This window comes from Eubalaena glacialis, chromosome 13 (assembly GCF_028564815.1).
Source record: "Eubalaena glacialis isolate mEubGla1 chromosome 13, mEubGla1.1.hap2.+ XY, whole genome shotgun sequence".
NCBI classification, from domain to species: Eukaryota; Metazoa; Chordata; class Mammalia; order Artiodactyla; family Balaenidae; genus Eubalaena; species Eubalaena glacialis.
In genome coordinates, this window is record NC_083728.1 from 31,113,928 (window position 1) to 31,134,026 (window position 20,099).

The 20,099-nt window shown below is 41.6% G+C and overlaps 1 protein-coding gene across 5 annotated transcripts in view; it reads right to left on the reverse strand.

Moving 5' to 3' along the window:
- DNAAF9 (dynein axonemal assembly factor 9) overlaps window positions 1-13,981 on the reverse strand; it is a 147,978-nt gene extending 133,997 nt beyond the window's left edge. For 4 of the 5 annotated variants that reach the window (XM_061208327.1, XM_061208325.1, XM_061208328.1 and 1 more), the window contains exon 1: window positions 13,593-13,981. In XM_061208327.1, coding sequence (XP_061064310.1) covers window positions 13,593-13,675 — 83 coding nt within the window. In that variant the 5' untranslated portion in view covers window positions 13,676-13,981. Of the gene's footprint in view, window positions 1-5,382; window positions 5,420-13,592 lie in introns of those variants that run through there. The other variant, XM_061208326.1, reaches the window with a different exon arrangement.
- Between the last annotated feature and the right edge of the window lie 6,118 nt (window positions 13,982-20,099).

Genomic DNA, 20,099 nt, shown 5'->3' on the forward strand with positions numbered 1-20,099 from the left:
TCTTTCCCTGGGAAATGGTTGCCTGTCCCTCCCCACTTTCTCATGTTTAATATAAGATTCATTTTGCAATCATTCTCTACACGACAAATATTTCATTAAGTTGGTCCTTTGGTCCATTGCCCAACCCTAGCTGACTACCAAGGTTACCAAGAGCTCTTGGGCTTTCAAACTTAGAATCAGCCAGTGACAAAAAGCATTAACAGGTCATGTGACCAGGAAACAAACAGCTCCCCAACTACTGCGGTGGGAAGCCAAGACAATACTGAAGACAGGAGCAAAAAGAGGATTTTTTCCCTGCAAGTATTTTGGGAAATAAATAAAGTGAAAAGTAAAACAAAGTGAAAGCATATAAAACGTAGAAAGACCTTCCTCTTCCCAGAGTAAAACATTATCATAGTATTTTCTTGTCAAATGGGTAGAACTAAATTTAGTTCTTTTTTCCTTTGAATATTTTCTTGCTTCCCAAATTTAATTTTTAACCAGAACATAGCCTATTGTTTGTCACTGAACCATTAAACTTTTCACTTACTGAAATAGTTACCTATTAAAAAACACCTGGTAAGTATAAAGAAAACCACAATCACTCATATTTCCAGCACCCAGAATTAACCTACGTTAGTGCCTTTTTGAATTATGTAAAATATTAATTTATCATCCTTTTTTATTTAAAAAAATGGAATATGACATATAAAACTAAAGTCTTCACTGTTCCCCACCCCCGGAGGTCACCATTATGAGTTTGTTGTGTATCCACCCACTCTTTTTTTCCTTTTTTTCAATAGAAACTTTCAAACACACACCAAGCCCAGCAACAGCACTGCCCTGTAGCTTCCAGGTCTACCTGAGCACAGCTGGCACATCCTGGGTAGATGGCCTGTGGTCACCCACGACTTTACAAAGTTCCTCCTTTAGAATACCTGTAGACTCAACAGACCCAGTAATATTGTTTATATCAAACATGCTGCTTGTATACTATACTTTATTTCTCACTTTTCTTGGATTCAGGCTCAAAATCTAGACATGACAGATGACAAGACGAAAACAAGACCCAAAGAGAAGCAGTTTGCCCAAGATCACAAGGCTGAGTAAAGATTAACAGCCCCAGGACCTGAGTGACCAGGCACCCTGACTCTGAACTCCTCCTGATATACCTCACTGATTTCCTGACAATAAAGTTAGCCTCAGATACAATATTTCTGAATTCTAAACAATCATCTCTGTTCTCCCCATCTTCCATTTTATACATAATAGTTAATTCACTGCTCACTGCTTTTATAACAATTACTGTATACATAGCCAGGTATATTTTCTTGTTTGTTTGTGTTTTATTATCCTGGTTCCCTGGAAATGAAGGAGAAAATTTGAAAATTTTATTTCTGCCTGTTATTCCTCCATAATTTATGCTTTTTGATTTTCAAAATTAAACAATTAAAACATGAATAATTCTCCTTATATTCTACATGCTTTGTGCTTTGAATGTTTTACAAAGTGAATCCTCATACCAATCTGAATCACTTCATCTTATAAAACTGCTGTGAACAATCTGATGTGAATCTCTCAGTAACACATAGTTTGGGTGAGTTTTTTGGGGAGAGAGTTGTTTTACATAAAATCATAATAACGACATATGTACCTGCTCTGCAATGTGCTTTTTTCACTTAACATTGTACCTTAAGATCTTTCCAAGCTAGTAAATAGAACGCAACCTCATTTTTAAAACTGTTGTACTATGTTCTTTTGTTTTTATTTAACCAGACACTATAATTGAACATTCAGGATTTTTATTATTTTTGCAAATAGCAAACAATGCTTCATTGAACAACCTTATATAGCCATCTTTGGCATAAGTACTAAAGTTTCTGCAAGGTAGAGACTAGCAGTGCCAGGTTAAGAGGTATCTACATTTAAAACTTTGATAGATCTTGCCAAATTGTCTTCTTAAAACGTTCACCTACAATATACCAGAGTACCTGTTTCCCCATAACTTCTAAACCATGTGTGGTTAGAATTTTCATTGTTATACAGTTGTCCCTTGTTATCCATGGAGGATTGGTTCCAGGACCCCCACAGATACCAAAATCTGCAGATGCTCAAGTCCCTTATATAAAATGGCATAGTATTTGCATATAACCTATGCACATCCTCCGGTACACTTTAAATCATCTCTAGGGACCTCCCCGGCAGTCCAGTGGTTAAGACTCTGGCTTCCAATGCAGGGGGTGCGGGTCCGATCCCTGGTTGGGGAACTAAGATCCTACATGCCACACGGTGCAGCCAAAAAAAAAAAAAAAAAAAAAAATCATCTCTAGATTACTTATACCTAATATAAATGCTAAGTGAACAGTTGTAAATACAGTGTAAATGCTATATAAATAGTTGCTTGTATGCAGCAAATTCAAGTTTTGCTTTCTGGAACTTTCTCAAATTAAAAAAAATATATATATATATATTTTCATTTATTTATTTATTTTTGGCTGCATTGGGTCTCTGTTGCTGCACCTGGGCTTTCTCTAGTTGCGGCAAATGGGGGCTACTCTTTGTTGTGGTGCGCGGGCTTCTGATTGCGGTGGCCTCTCCCGTTGTGGAGCATGGGCTCTAGGTGTGCGGGCTTCAGTAGTTGTGGCACATGGGCTCAGCAGTTGTGGTTCATGGGCTCTAGAGCGCAGGCTCAGTAGCTGTGGCGCACGGGCTTAGTCGATCCGCGGCATGTGGGATCTTCCTGGACCAGGGCTCGAACCCGTGTCTCCTGCATTGGCAGGCGGATTCTTAATTGCTGCGCCACCAGGGAAGCCCAAAAAATACATTTTTGATTGGGGTGGTTGAATCCATGGATGCAGAACCTGTGGATGTGAAGGGCTGGCTGTAATATTATTTTATTTAGGAGTTTTGCATTTGTAGTTCTCCTTTGTACTCTTCTAGTCAAACACCAGCATTATGCCAGCATGAGAGAACAAATGGGAAAGCTTTCTGAGGTATATACTTCACTTAGCATGCTTTCCATTTTCAATTCCCTTGGTAACATACACTATGCCCCTTCTCTGCCACAGCATCCAATCATGACTCACCCAGAGGCAAGCCAGGTCAGCTGGAGTCCTTTCCAGGGATTTCCTATTTTAGAGGTAGAAGAGAAATGGCCTCTAGGGTCACAGTGCAGGAAGAATGTGGATTTCGGGCTATATAGATAGAGGCAACTATTTTGATAGCAGAGTCTTGGTTCCAGTTCCTGAGGCCCTAGTTCTTACAGGTCTTCCTACAAGTCTATCTCCCCACTATTCCTTCCAGCCAAGTAAGCCAATACATTCACTCCCTTTTTTACTTTAATTTTTTGAGTTGGGTTTCTGTCACTTGAAACAGAGAGTATTCTTCCTATTATGAAATCAATCCCAGGAAATGTTTAGGGTTGAAGCATACCAATGTCTGTAACTTACTTTGAAAAGCATTAAAATATAGGATGAATTGATGGATGGATAGCCGGATGACTATATGATAAGGCAAACAGAGCAAATACATTAAGCAGAGAATCTAGGTATGAATATACATGAATGTCCACTGAACAATTCTTTCAACTTTTCTGTACTTCAAAACAGTTTTCATAATAAAATATTGGGGGGAAAATCAACAGCAGGAGTAATACAACATATTATTATATCAGCATTAATCCAGACTTCAGATACTGATTACAAGGAGCTACTGCAGGACTGCTAAGAAAAGGGTTTAAGGACTTAAGAAAGCTGGCCCTGCATTAAAGTGGCAACTATTTATTCCCTCCATAAAACAGACTTGGAAGAAAGCCAAGAAGGCAGGATGTGTCTCAAGTCAATAAATGTCCTTTCCCACTGATGTCCTTTCTGGAGCAACAACTTGCAATGGAAAAAGCAAAGGCAACATTACTGCTGTCATAACCAATACATGGTTAACCAGTGACTATAAAGTTACTCAAACTGAAGGGATACACACACACACACACACACACACGACTGAGAAATGTGTTGGCATCATTTAACTATTCGATGACTTGAATTTTCTCCCAGCATTTTCATGTAGCTCATCACAGCCATTAGGAATCCTAAGCAATATAACTTTCATTCCACACAGCTACCTCTCTGTGGTAGAGACAAACAGGTGCCTAATCCATATCCATTCTCCCCCTTTTTTTTTTTTTTTTTAACTACTATTGGGTTGGCCAAAAAGTGCCTTTGGTTTTTAAGTAAAAATAAAAACATTTTTCATTTTTGCCAAGAACTTAACTGAAAAACACAGTCACCGTTTTGTCCCACTACCTTCTGTCATTTTACAGGCAACTTCATAATTCCATCTTCCCAAAACTTTTTATCTTTTTGAGCAAAGGTTCCCGGTGTCTTTTACAGTCTTCCAGGGAACTGAAATTTTTTCCATTAACAGAATTTTGTAAAGACCAAAATAAATGGAAATCTGAAGGTGCAATGTCTGGTGAATACGGTGGATGAATCAGAACTTCCCACCCAAGCTGTAACAGTTTTTGCCTGGTCATCAAAGAAACATGCGGTCTTGCGTTATCCTGATGGAAGATTATGCATTTTCTGTTGACTAATTCCGGATGTTTTTTGTCGAGTGCTGCTTTCAGTTGGTCTAACTGGGAGCAGTATATGTTGGAATTAATCGTTTGATTTTCCGGAAGGAGCTCATAATAGAGGACTCCCTTCCAACCCCACCTTATACACAACATCACCTGCTTTGGATGAAGACCGGCCTTTGGTGTGGCTGGTGGTGGTTCATTTTGCTTGCCCCACGATCTCTTCCATTCCACATTATTGTACAGTATCCACTTTTCATCACCCATCACAATTTGTTTTAAAAACAGAACGTTTTCGCTATGTTTAAGTAGAGAATCGCATGCAGAAATACAGTCAAGAAGATTTTTTTCACTTAACTTGTGTGGGACCCAATCAAAGCGACGAACATAACCAAGCTGGTGCAAATGATTTTCAACGCTTGATTTGGATAACGCTTGATTTGGATATTTTGAATATGTCAGCTATCTCCCGCGTGGTATGATGTTGACTGTTCTCAATTAAAGTCTTGATTTGATTGCTATCAACTTCAACTAGTCTACCTGACTGTGGAGCATTGTCCAGCGAGAAATCTCCAGCAGGAAACTTCACAAACCACTTTTGACACATTTGATCAGTCACAGCACCTTCTCCATACACTGCACAAATCTTTTTTTGCATTTCAGTTGCATTTTCACCTTTCTTTAAATAATAAAGCATAATATGCTGAAAATGTTGCTTTTTTTCTTCCATCTTCAATTTTAAAGTGGCTACACAAAAATTCACCAATTTTGATACATTTTTAATTTTTTATTTATTTAAATAAAATTTATTTATTTATTTATTTATTTACCTATGGGTGCGTTGGGTCTTCATTGCTGTGCACGGGCTTTCTCTAGTTGCGGCGAGCAGGGGCTACTCTTCGTTGAGGTGCACAGGCTTCTCATTGCAGTGGCTTCTCTTGTCGTGGAGCACGGGCTCTAGGCGCGCGGGCTTCAGTAGTTGTGGCACACGGGCTTAGCTGCTCCGTGGCATGTGGGATCTTCTGGGACCAGGGCTCAAACCCGTGTCCCCTGCACTGGCAGGTGGATTCTTAACCACTGCACCACCAGGGAAGTCCTGATAAGTTTTTTTTTTTAATGCATGCTGATATGACAGTTGTCATAACACAATCTAACAAAATTGTTTCGAATAAGTTAAAGACAACTAAGCCCAACTAGAGCCACTTAAGGAAAAAACCGAACGAACCTTTTGGCCAACCCAATAGTATCCCAATTTTATTTGGAGCAGCAATTGGCACAGCTCCTTTGCTTCTAGAGCTGACCAATGAGACATGCAAAAGCCATCAGGTGAAGGCTTCTGGGAAAGTTTTCTGAAGGGAAAGAACTGACTCAACTAGGAAAGCTGCAGCTTTTCTTTCCCCTTCTTGCCTGACAGACCGGATAGCTAGAGTTCCTGCAGCCATTTTGTGACCATGAAGCTATGGAGAAAATGGAATCCATTTGCTAAATACAAACACAGAAGAGGCCTGGTTCCCTGATGACTTCATATCAGGCCTAGCCTGCCCTCCTCTAGATAGACATCTTTTGCAAGAGAGAGTAAACCTCAAAGTTAAGTCATTATTGTTAAGCATCTTCTACCAGCTGCCAAACATGGTTCCTAACTGACAGGTCACCTTATCTAAAATGGTTAAAACTTGTACCCAATTGCAATTCATGTCTATGCATATTTCACAAATTGGGGTATATAAGACTCTCTACAAACTAAATCTGAGAACTTCAGAAAATGCTACCCACCACAAATGGAAAATGTTATTTCAAAGTCTGTCACTATGCTCCACTGTAACAATATATTACTTCCCATTTTCTTCCTTTTCTCCAGATTTCTCTGAGCATTTCCACACACAATCTGCTCTTTGTAAAGTCAGTTTCACAGGTCTTCATTCAAAAGGCATCCACAAGTACTTTCCCTCACCTCTTTGACTATTAAAAGCATGCCAAATATAAATGCACTGTGGAATCCTGGATTGGATCTTGGAATAGAAAAAAGACATTAGTGGAAAGACTGGGCAAATAAAGTCTGGAGTAATAAACTCCAAATAAAAACAAATGTACTAAGTAAACAAAGTTTACCTAGTAAACTAATGTACGGTACAAATATTAATTTCTTAGTTTTGATAAATGCACCATGTTAACATTAGAGGAAGCAGAGTGAAGGCCATATAGGAACACTATGTACCATATGTACAACTCATCTATAAACCTAGTATTATTTCAAACAAGGTGAAAGCAAAAAGCATGCCAAATTAGCTAACTTTCCCTCGAACTAGGGTTCAAAATCACAGAAAACAGTTTTAAATACCCAAGTAGCAAACTCTGCTTTTTCTTTTCTTTTTAATTTCAGGGCAAAACAGTATTTAAGCTGTGGAACTCTTGAGGGCATCTGCATCTCATCTACTCCCCCTCTCCAAAAATTAGAACATCACAGAAGAGCCCAAGAGCTAGGAAACACTGTTACAATACTGTGCACTATTAATGCAACTATACTCACTAAATAAGAGTCCTCAGAACACAGTCATCCCAGACATATGTGAAAATGCAGACAGGGGCATCCCCTGCTTTTCAAAGTTCGCTTTTACATAAGACCTACCTGTTTTCACTAACTGAAAGAAATCTGAAGAGGGTTTTTGCTTTTATGAAAAAAGGTGAAAAACAAAGATAGCCAGCATCTGTTTTGCAGTGGAGCAATGAGAGCGGCACTGCCAAGCTCCTTCCCTGGTAACTACACTCAGCATAACAGCAACAAGCCTCCATAGCTTTGAACTGTGTCTGTGAGCATCTGTGCTTTATCCTGATTTATTTTGTGCCTCTGTTAGCAAGATGTGTTCTAAGGTAATTGCTCCTTCACTTTAGACTGTTTCACCTTACAAAAGGTTTCCTAGGAAGGCTCTACTTTCCAACAGCAGGGGGAAACCCATACTTAGACCTCCACCCTAGGCCAGAAATAAGGTCATAAAAACGTAACTAAGCAAACCCTTTTTACTTCTATAAGCACCAAACCAAGCCTCCCTGGCCAGCATCCAAGCAAGTATACTGAAGGTGAAACTTCACATTTTCAGACACACAAGGTCATAGTCTTGCTCTGTATTTTGAGTTTTCTTAAGGCAGGGACAATTACCACTTCTGTAGATCTGTAAACCCAAAAGAGAACCACGGGTATTGGTACCTGACCAATAAACATCACCTGAAGAGATAACCTGCCTCTGTGAGGCTTTACGTAAGCGCTCTCTATAGAAAGTCACTATGGTGACCCACCTTCCCACCATCTAGCTTACAACTGTGATTATTCACTCTCTGAACACCCACAGCCCACAGTTTCACCTGTAATTATTCTTTATTCATTCAATAAATAATTAGTGCAAGCAGTGTTTCATAATAGCTAACAACAGCAGTTCACATTTAGTGAGTACTGACTATGTGCCAGACACTGACCTAAGCACTAGGGCAAGCAATATGGGAAATGGCAATAAAAAATGGTCCCAGCCCGGGGCTTCCCTAGTGGCGCAGTGGTTAGGAATCCGCCTGCCAGTGCAGGGGACATGGGTTTGAGCCCTGGTCCGGGAAGATCCCACATGCCACGAAGCAACTAACCCCGTGAGCCACAACTACTGAGCCCACGTGCCACAACCACTGAAGCCCGCGTGCCTAGAGCCTGTGCTCCGCAACAAGAGAAGCCACCACAACGAGAAGCCCGCACACCACAACAAAGAGCAGCCCCTGCTCGCCGCAACTAGAGAAAGCCCGCACGCAGCAACGAAGACCCAATGCAGCCATAAATAAATAAATAAATAAATTTATTTTAAAAAAAAAAAAAAGGTTCCAGCCCTTTGGTAATTTCCAGAAGCAACAAAGGTCCTTCCTTATGAGTCCCTTAACAAGAAAAAAATCCCACCTATACATGGTATAGAAGAACTCCAGCACCGGAACTCCTCGGTCAGAATTTTTTGCTAGAGCACACGCCACCCAGTGAGTTCTTAATAAAGGGCGCGTGGAAAGTCAAACTATGAGACCTCGCATGTGTGAAATGTCTTTATCGTTCCCTCACACCTGCCTGAGAGTTTGGCTGGATACAGAATTCTGAGTGGGAACCCATTTTCTTTTAGAAGGCACTCCTTGCTCCATTATCTTCTAGTGTCCATTCTTGCTACAATCTAATGATTCATGACTCTATGTGATTTGTAGATATTCTTCTGTCTTCATAGTGCTCAAAAATTTCATGATGTGGGGACTTCCCTGGTGGCGCAGTGGTTAAGAATCCTCCTGCCAATGCAGGGGACACGGGTTTGAGCCCTGGTCCAGGAAGATCCCACATGCCACAGAGCAACTAAGCCCATGTGCCACAACTACTGAGCCTGTGCTCTAGAGCCTGCGAGCCACAACTACTGAGCCTGCACGCCACAACTACTGAAGCATGAGCACCTAGAGCCTGTGCTCCACAACAAGAGAAGCCACCACAATGAGAAGCCAGTGCACCACAACAAAGAGTAGCCCCCGCTGGCTGCAACCAGAGAAAGCCCACGTGTAGCAACGAAGACCCAATGCAGCCAAAAATAAAGAAATAAAAAATAAATTTCTAAAAAAAAAAAAAATTTCATGATGATGTGCCTTGGCATGGATATTTTTAAATTAATTGTGCTGGATTCTTGGAGGGTCCTTTTAATCTAGAAACACACCTTTGTTTGTGAGAAACTGTATTTTATTTTGGATGATTTCTTCATGCCAACAAACAATAACCACCCACTATCCCTCCTTGTTACAGACATCTACAAACCTGTAGGTCATTCAGTCCTCCACATTCCCTCAAGATTTAGCTTCTGGATCATTGTCTCTTTGCTATTACTACTCCCATCTTAATTCATGATGATCTCAATATGCACTGAGATAACCCTTCCACTATCCTTACCTCTCAGTTCCTTTACTCCTATTTTCCAATTACGTCCTCTATCCTACCTCAGCCACTCCCTCCCACAGTGCCCACATCCAAGCAGCTCAACACAGCTGAAGGGGAAGCATTCAACCATGCTAACTGGGTCTCACCCACCTTAAATTTATGACCACAAATGCCAAATGGGCACCTGGTGCCCTAAAATATTTCCTTATTCAACTCATTTTTTCCCACTCTCCTGGATGAATTTTACACCTTCTTTCTCCTCAAACTTCCAACACCTCCCCCACTCTTCATTTTTAGCTAAAGACCTTCCTCCTTATTTAACTGAGAATATGGAAGTAATCAGAAGAGAACGTTCACTCTGTCCCACTACCAAGCTACCAATTCACCAGTATTTGGGTCAATATAATCACCACAGATGAACTGTCCATGTAGCTATCGAGCTTAAGGTCAACATATCCATTTATAGCCTAGACGCCATTCCCTCTCATCTACTCAAGGACTTCACCCCTGCAATTGTCCCTTCTCTCTCTTTAATCATCAATTTGTCTCTCTGTACTCCACCATTCCCATTAACTTACAAACATGCTATCTGCTCACCTAAAAACAAAAAGAACTCTAACACTTCGTGCCCTTCCAGTCACAGCCCTATTACTCTGCTCTCCCTAATAAAAATCCTTGAAACAACATCACTGTGACTATCTATACTCACTGTCTTCAACTCCTCTTCTATATCCTCTTGAACCCACTGCACCAAAACTGTTCTTGTCAAGGTCACCAATGACCTCCACATTACCAAATCTAATAGTCTATTCTTGCATTTATCATTTGATTATCCTTGATTCTTCCCCTATCTCAGAGGTAGGAAACCATTTACCCTCAGAATTTGGAAGACATTGCTACACTGCCTTTTTTACATGGGATATCCCAGGGCTTGGATGTTGGTCCTCCTCTCTATCTACATTTACTCCCTGGGTCTCTATCTAGTCTCATAGCTTTAAAAAAAATTTTTGGAGTCACCAGTAATATGGGTGGTATTTCCAGTTTCAATCTGTCTCCTGAACTACAGACTAATATATCCAACTGCTAATCCAATTTCTCCACTTGGCTATCTATTAGGAAACTCAAATGAACAAGGCCAAAATTGAACTCTATTTTCTCCACAAATCTGCTCTTATTCCAATGTTCCCAATATCAGTAAATGGCAACTCCATTCTTCCAACTGCTGAGCCCCAAATTGACTATGCTTTCTTACATTATTGTTCCTTCAGCCCTATTTCCTCCCCAATACTTATTTCTCACCACTCTGTATTATGATTTTTACCTCTCTCCACTTACAAAGGAGCTCTTGAAGGGCAGAGGCCTGCCTTACTGCTCTGAATCCACAGCACCTAGCACAGTGTATGTTGGATTATTTGCATAAAGAGGCAGTGAAATTTAAACTGTTAAACAAGTCCTGAGCAGGATCAGATTCCTCTGCAGGAAAAGATCTGAAGTAGGAAAGCATATTTCAACTATTTCCACTGGTTCCTTAGTACAAGTAAAGATAGTTACTTGGTAATAACTCCAAAATCTCGGTGGCTTGAAACAAAGGCTTACTTCTTGCTCTCTCTACGTGTCAAACATGGGTCACCTGGAAGCTTGCTCTGGTTCCCAGACTGAGACTAGCCACCATCTGGAGCACCAACAATCACCAAAACAGAGGGAAAGAGTGGCAAATTACACACCAGAAGTTTTTACCATGAAGGGATGCACATCATTCCTGTGCACATTTCACTGACCAAAAGCAACTAACAACGCCATATCCATCTTCAAGGGTGCAAGCAAGTACAATGGTACCACATGCCCAGGAGACAGAAACCAAAGATATTTGATGGACAGCACTGATGACCACCGTATCATTAAAAAGAAGCTTCTAGATCTAAGCAACAATATTTTAACTCCTGATCTCTACTGCTCATCTGTGAAAATGAACTCCATTGCTAGAAGAGAACCACTCACCTGCAAAGTACTATCTATGCGTCTTTAGGAATGTAGCTTCACCAGTTAGGCCCGCCTCTTTCATCACTCAGGTGTCAGAGTGCAGCAAAGAAGCCAAATATGGGTGACAGGAAAGTGCTGAGCACAAACCTTCTAGAAACGTTCAACGTCAAAATCTGGGAAAGGCTTGACTGAATGAGTAAGAAAAGCACGTTCAGTTAAAAACGGCAGGGAAAGGAGGGAAACTTTCACAAAATTTCTTTTACCAAAGGTGTACAACCTCCAGGCCTTGGGGTTCCTTGCACTACCCCATGTCTGAAGACTAACAAGTTTCACTCAAACCACGTGATGGAAAATTCGGAGTTTGAGTATGATTAGTAAAGTTAGCCAACATTGATCTTTTTAACATAAAAACACTACTTACAAAAAAAAAAATGTATACTGACATGCTACCAGAAGCAAGGAAGGAAGCAGTTATTTTAGAGATGGATTTTATTCTGAAGCTCTTTTTTCCCTAAAAGTCTCAAAGACTCCAGACTTCAAAGCTCAAGATGATATGGGATGAACCCCAAGTCTACATAGACCCTGGATTTAAAGTGTGGCTGCTTCAAGTTCTAAAGTATCCTGTGCAGTTTCTATTTTATTCAAAGTTTAAATACTTTCTAACAGTGAAACTGGCTGCCAGAAACGTTAGGACAGACTGGAGATGGTTACCATAAGCTGCTAAACACTTGGAACTGTAAAGCCCACTGAAATTCCACTGAAGAGCAGGAGTCCAAATATGTCACCTAACATCACCTGCCAAATCAGAAGCAAATTAGGACTCCCAAATGCAACCAAGGGTATCTAGTCCCACCTCCCCATCCTTTATTTATTCAACCAACATGTGTTAATAGCTGGGGTGGAAGAAGGAATGTCAGTAAGTAAGAGAGGGACTGGATTTTAAGATTTAGTTCTTGTTCTCCATGAATCTGGTGGAGTTAAAACAAAATAAAAACAAAACAAAGAAAAAAAAGATTTGAGAGCAAAAATTCCAAAATACAATGCCTTAAATACCATAACAAGGATACAGGAAAGACCATTCTCACATGTAAGTTGACAACCTTCTTTCAAGGAAACAACACCGTATTTGCTTTGTTAAGTAGCTAGAATAAAGAAAAAGCAAACAAAACAAATAAAAACCCTCTTCTGGTTTAATGACAGTTTAGCAGAACCAAAGCCCATTTCTCTCTCTTCCTCCCTTCCTCTCAATGGTCTCTGCCACAACCCCTCCATCATTCCAACCTCCACACTCCACTGGCGGCCCTAAACCAGCTCCATCACGAATAATACCGAGACTATCAAGGTCAGCCCCAAAGGCACAGGAAGCAGACAGCAGAAAAAAATTTTCATATATCGAAAGGGGGCGGGGACCCTCCCTATAATGAGGCACCCGGGGGCTCTATCTCTAGGCTCTGAGGCCTGGGATCCGCAGCTTTCGGGGATTCTGGCCCCTTTTTCCTTATCCAGGCCCCTAATGACCTCCACCTGTCCTCAACCTGAGCTCTCCATCGTGGAGTGAGGGAGAGGCTCGGGCTGGGGCAGGGGGAGGTGGGGAAACGCGCAACAGGGAAGATGCTGTCCGTGTGGGTGTTTCTAGGGGGCGGGAGGGGGGTACTCTCTAGGGAAGGCACAGTGAGAGGGAAAGGCTCTAAAGGAGACCTACTGTAGGGGAGCATGAGAGGTAAGCCATTTCGAGGGAAACCCATTTAGGGGTTCTATAAGGGGAGCTATTGTGAGGGGACGTCTCCATAGATGGCCATTTCTGGGGGAAATATCCTATGGGGAAGGCAAGTGAATTAATCATACAGAAGGCACTGTGGAGGTTCTCGATAGGCGAATCTTTCCCCGGGGAAATGTTCTATGGGGTTGGGGATGTTATAATAGGGGGTCTTCACAGAGGAGCCATTGTGGGAGCCTCTGCACCGAGAGCCGCTCCTCGGGAAACGTTCGTCAGGGAACCGTTCAGGAAAAAACCGTCCGCAAGGAAGCCATATCGGGCCACGCCCTTCGGCGGGAGGCGTCTCCAGACCCCAACAGCCCGCAACCGCCTGGCCGCCCGCGCGCCCGCCCCTCTGCGGCCTCGGCCCCGCGTACCTGACGGAGGGCGACCCGCGGCCAGGGCCGCCGGGGGACCGTGCGCGGGGCAGCCCCAGCCGGTGTGGGGGGTACACGTCCATGGCTGCGAGCGGCGGAGGAGGACAGCGCCGCTGCGAGGGTCACTCAGGCCTGCGGAGCGTCTCCGGGCCCGCTTCGGCCGGGCGGGGCGGCTGGGCGTGCCGGGTGGGCGGAGGGCGCGGTGCGCGGGGGCACGTAGGGGGCGGGGGCACGTCGGGGGGCGGGGGCGGAGCCGGACGCCCGCAAAGAGCGCGGATGGGGGTAAGCACACGGCTGCGGGTCGAGTCTTCCTTAAGCTTCGAGGCGGCCGGGTTGGACGTTGGGATCGTGGGTCCCCAGAGTGAAAGCTACCGCGCCGCCGCTCTGGCCTGTCCTCAGGCTTCGCATCGTGGAGTGGGACTCTGCGGCGCCCCCAGCCACGCACACGGGCGCGCCCGGGGGCGGGGCCTCGTTCCACCCCGCCCAGTCCACTTCGGCCTCCAGCAAAGCCTTCTGCTGCCGCAGCAGCGCGGAGATCTGAACCGCCCTGGTGCTCGGCTTTCGTGTCCCGGTCTCCCAGGCCGGTTGCTTGCTGCTGTTTCCTCACCCGCTGCTAGTCAATTGTGCACCCTCCCTTCAAACATTCAGCCGATTTCTAGCCGAACTATGGTTAGCGGTGCGCGCCCAGCCTTGCGCAGACGTTAGGGGCTCACAGGGGCCCAGAGGATCCCTGCCCTTTACAGTTCAGATTCTGACTCGACCCGTTTCCGACTGCAGGGCCGTATGCAAGAAACCCAATCCCAGCGAGCGTCAGTCTTCTGTGTAATTGAGAGTTTCCAGGCATCCTGTATATATAGGACGTATTTAATGATTTTGTCCTGCGTCGTATATTGACTTTGTCAGGATGCCTTAAATGTCCTGTATTTATCTTTTTATAATCAATTAAAACCTATTAGAGCTATTTTTCCGCCACAGTAATTGGTGCTTAAATCACTAACTGAAAATCCTACTTTTACAAATAAAAGATCTGTACAGTGTCTACGGTGTCTCCAGCGAGTTTAACTGAGGGAAGACCAAAAGAAGGAACTAGAAATTAAAAGTACTTATTTTTCATATTCAAGAAAGGAAAAGACTTTTTTCCTCAAGTTCTAAGTCCTGATCAAGTAACCACCATTATTTAGAGATAACTTCACATCAGCACACAGGCTCTACAAACCAGCCAATCAGCGACAGCCTCACTCCAGTGGCTTCTGAAAATCAGCCAGTCAACAACAGCTTCACTCCGGTAGCTAGGCTTCTGAAAGTTCGTAAATCAACGACAGTCCAGAGCTTCTGAAAGTCAGCCAATCATTGACAGCTCCAAGCTTCTAGACAACAACCAATCAGCAAGTGCCTCACTCCAGGGACCAGGCTTCTGATAGCTAGCAGGTACTCAGCTTCCTTACTCCAGTAACCACAGTAACAAAGCTGGAAGCCCGTCAATCGCTGGACGCTCACGCTTCTGAAATACTGCCAGTCCCTGAACGCTAGCTTCCCAAAACATTGGATTGGGTTGGCCAAAAAGTTCGTTCGGGTTTTCCGTAAGATGATGCAGAAAAACCCGAACGAACTTTTTGGCCAGCCCATATTGGCTCAGCTCCGACTTTGTTAAGAGAGACTGTTCCTTACAAGTACAGCTCTCCTTTGCAGGCCGACTAGATATTCACCTTTGAGTTCAATTTGCTTTTCGTAAAATCAAGTTCGCAACCCTTTCACGACTCAACTCCCACCTTACCGTTAGATATGAATTTGGGCTTATGACAGATGCAATGATGCAGCCATGAGATTTATTAAATACAACTTTTTCAGTTCTTGCGTTGGTCGCTATTACCAATTTTTCTCTTTTATAATTCAATGGGTGTATTCACAAAGTTGTGCGATCACCACCACAGTCATTTTAGAACATTTTCAGCACGCCCAAAAGAAACCCTATACCTTTTAGTAGTCATTCCCCCATTGCTTCCCAACCATCCCAGCCATAGGCAACCACTAATCTACCTTTCTCTCTCTCTCTCTTCCCGCCCCCCTTCTATGGATTTGCCAATTCTGAACGTTTCACATAAATGGAATCATACAGTATGTGGTCCTTTGTTACTGACATTTCATTTAGCATAATGTTTGCAAGGCTCATCCGTGTTGTAGGATGTACAAGGATTTCATTTTTTATGGTTGAATAATATTCTATTGCATGGTTATCTCACATATTTCTTATCCATTTATCAGGTGATGGACATTTGTGTTGCTTCCACTTTTTTACTTTTTTTTTTTTAGCTAATGGTGCTGTGAACATTCGTGTACAAGTTCTCCTGTGGACACATGTTTTCAAGTCTCTTGGGTATATAACTTAGGAGTGGAATTGCTGGGTAACTCTATCTTTTGAGGAACTTCCAAACTGTTTTCCAAAGCAGCTGTACCATTCACAGTCCCACCAGCAATGTATGAGAGTTCCAGTTTCTCCACCTCCTTACCAACACTTACTATCTGTCTTTTTGTTCATAGCCATCCTAGTAGCTGTGAAGTGGTATCTCACTCTGGCTTTGATTTGCATTTCCCTGACAGCTAATGATGTTGAGCATCTTTTCCTATACTTACTAGCCATTTTTATGTTTTTTTGGAGAAATGTCTGTTCAGATCTTTTGCCCATTTTTTAATTGGGTTGTCTTTTTATTAAGTTGTAATAGTTCTTTATATAGCCTAAATACAAGTCCCTTATCAGGTATACAATTTGCAAAATTTTTCTCGCACTCTGTGGGTTGTCTTTTCACATCCTTGATAGTGTCCTATGAAGCACACAATTTTTAATTTTGATGGTATCCAATTTATTTTTTTCTTTTGTTGCTTGTGCTTTTGGTGTCATATGTAAGAAACCATTGCCTAATCCAGGGATTTACCCCTACATTTTCTTCTAAGAGTTTAGTAGTTTTGGCTCTTCCATATAGGTATTTAATCCATTTGAGTTAAATTTTGTATTTGATATGAGGTAGAAGTTCAGCTTCATTCTTTTGCATGTGGCTATCCAGTTGTCTCAGCACCATTTCTTTTCCCATTAAGTTGTCTTGGCACCCTTGTTGAAAATAAATTGTTACCTCGTTTTTATTTGCTATATTTGAACCTCTAAATGCCAAAATGCAAGTGTGAATTTCATGATACATTTGCTGAATTAAATGAGGAAAATTCCCTTTGAAGCTCTTTGTGCAGTATGCAAGTGTTCATTCAGTATTGAAAATGGTGGAAAGTCAGATATAACCCAGCATATACTAACAGCTAAGAGTAAAAGATGCGTGATTTCTTCAACTTGTATCAAAGAAAGTGATAAAATAAAATTTTGATTAAAAGAAAGCTAGATGAAGAACATAAAATAATCACAGCAGAAGTTGTAACAGTCTCCCACATTGTATATTGTCATCAGTCTTTCAGCTCAAATGACTCTTTGAATGTACTGCTACCAGCAGGATTTTCTAATTCCAAAACTGGAAGCAAAATGTCAAATGCCAGGACAAAACCTACTGCAATAATTAAAAATGTAATAACTCTATTTACTATTGCAGTGATTATCAAAGCCCTAAATGCCTCATCTTTTTATGGATGCAAGTAATGACAAAGCAGAAAAATTTGCTTGTGCAATACCCTTCTTGTGAAAAGGCTCACTTGTAAGGTTATTTTAAGTAAAGACTCTTCCAGATGAGACTTCAGAAACAAGAGCAAATTTTTGCAGAGACTCTCTTATTGACTTAGGAGTTAACGAAGAAAATTGTACTGCTTTTGGTGGAGATGATACCAATACAAATGTTGGTAGATGTTCGCATAAAAGTGCAGACATTGTTTATTCAAAGTTGAAGTAAAGCACGAATGGTTCTTCGGAAGCCGTTTGGCTATCTGGCTCATATTCTGCATGGTGCTGCTCATGCAAAATCTGATGTCTTTCCTGTTGACTTTGATGTAATTGTCATGAAATTGTTCTCTTAAGCGCCAACTGAACAACTGAGGAATTTTTGTGATTTTGTTGGCATTCAGTACTGTTCATTTCTCTTGCATTCAGAAACTTGTTAGCTTGCTTTAATAAATGGAGAATCCTCAGTTTATTTGAAGTACTGAATCATACTTTAATCCTAAAGAAAATGCCCCTCAAATTCTTACTGACTTTAAGGGAAACTTAGTTACCTCTTGTTCATAGTTTATAATACCTCTTTAGCAATAGATTATGCAAAGTGAAAGAAGAGAAACCAGCGTTGTTGAAGCACTCCATTGCTTAAGAGAACTGTAAAGTACACTAAAGAATGGTTTTTTAAACATCTTTATTGGAGTATAATTGCTTTACAATGGTGTGTTAGTTTCTGCTTGATAACAAAGTGAATCAACTATACATATACATATATCCCCATATCTCCTCCCTCTTGCATCTCCCTCTCACCCTCCCTATCCCACCCCTCTAGGTGGTCACAAAGCACTGAGCTGATCTCCCTGTGCTACGCGGCTGCTTCCCACTAGCTATCTATTTTACAGTTAGTAGTGTACATATGTCCATGCCACTCTCTCACTTCGTCCCAGCTTACCCTTCCCACGCTCCATGTCCTCAAGTCCATTCTCTACGTCTGTGTCTTTATTCCTGTCCTGCCCCTAGGTTCTTCAGAACCATTTTTTTTTTTAGAGTCCATATATATGTGTTAGCATACGGTACTTGTTTTTCTCTTTCTGACTTACTTCACTCTGTATGACAGACTCTAGGTCCATCCACCTCACTACAGATAACTCAATTTCATTTCTTTTTATGGCTGGGTAATATTCCATTGTATATATGTGCCACATCTTCTTTATCCATTCATCTGTCGATGGACACTTAAGTTGCTTCCATGTCCTGACTATTGTAAATAGAGCTGCAATGAACATTATGGTACATGACTCTTTTTGAATTATGGTTTTCTTAGGGTATATGCCCAGTAGTGGGGTTGCTGGGTCGTATGGTAGTTCTATTTTTCATGACTACCTTTTGAAATGGATTTCATCTCATGAAGAATTTGAAACTTGTACAAGAACTAAATACTCTTCCAGCATGGGAACCAGTGGAATCATCGTGTGTAGTGTTGAAGAAGAAAGGAAGAAAAATTGATGACAATGTTCTTTTTCTGTTACTGGATAATATTTTTTAAAGTTATTGATCAGGGGCTTCCCTGGTGGCGCAGTGGGTGAGAATCCGCCTGCCCATGCAGGGGACGTGGGTTTGAGCCCTGGTGCGGGAAGATCCCACATGCCACGGAGCAACTAAGCCCGTGCGCCACAACTACTGAGCCTGTACTCTAGGGCCCGTGAGCCACAACTACTGAGACTGCGTGCCACAACTACTGAAGCCCGTGCTCCACAACGAGAGAAGCCACCACAATGAGAAGCCCGCACACTGCAACAAAGAGTAGCCCCTGCTCGCCGCAACTAGAGAAAGCCCGCGCGCAGCAATGAAGACCCAATACAGCCAAAAATAAATAAATTTATAAAAAATAAAAAATAAATAAAAAGTTATTGATCAAGAGATGCAACATAATACTGAAAAATGAAAAACCATCTCATTCCATGAAAGATGGTATTTCCTTCAACAAGCCATATTTGAAGAGCAATTTTCAGGGTTGTTAACTTTATCCTAGTATATGTTCAGTATATTGGCTCATAATACTAATGTTGAGTATATTTTCCCATTAATGAATGTTCAATAGACAAAAGAACTAAAGAAGTTAGATGTGACCACTGTAGAGCTATGATACAAAGAAAATGAACATAGACTGTGTCTGCAAGGAATTTTATAAGCAAATACCACAAAACAAGGAATTATTGAAAAGAACCAAATGATCAGAAGAATATAATTACAAAAATGTATAATTTAGATACTTATAATTTATTTTCTATGAATAACAAATACTTTTAAAGTATATGTACCACGCAATATTTTTCTTTTCTATCAATGTAGATATGCATAAGCAATTAGATATAATTCAAATTTAACTGGGCCCCCCTGTTTTTCATTTGCTAAATCTGGCAACCCTACTCATAAATGATCTGAGATACTGTGTGTTACCCACTTAAGAGGATCTTCTTAAAAGTTTTTCCCCAATAATCTTTTTTTAATGGAAGTCTAATTTCCTTACAATAAAATGGATAATAAAATACAGTACAGTTCAATGAATTTTGACAAATGTTTACAGTTTTAGAATCATTGCCCACCCCCCCCACCCCTCCCCACCCCCCGGTTAGGATACAGAACATTTCCATGACCATAGAAAAGTTCCCTGAGACCCCTTTGCAGTCAAATCCCCACCTCGGCCCCAGACAATTACTGATTTGATTTTAATGGCCATAGATTAATTTTATCTGCTCTTGAAATTTATATAAATGGAATCAGTATAATGATTTGGGGATTTATTCATTTTGTTATACATATCAGTAGTTTGCTCCTTTTTACTGACGAGTAGTTTTCCATAGTTT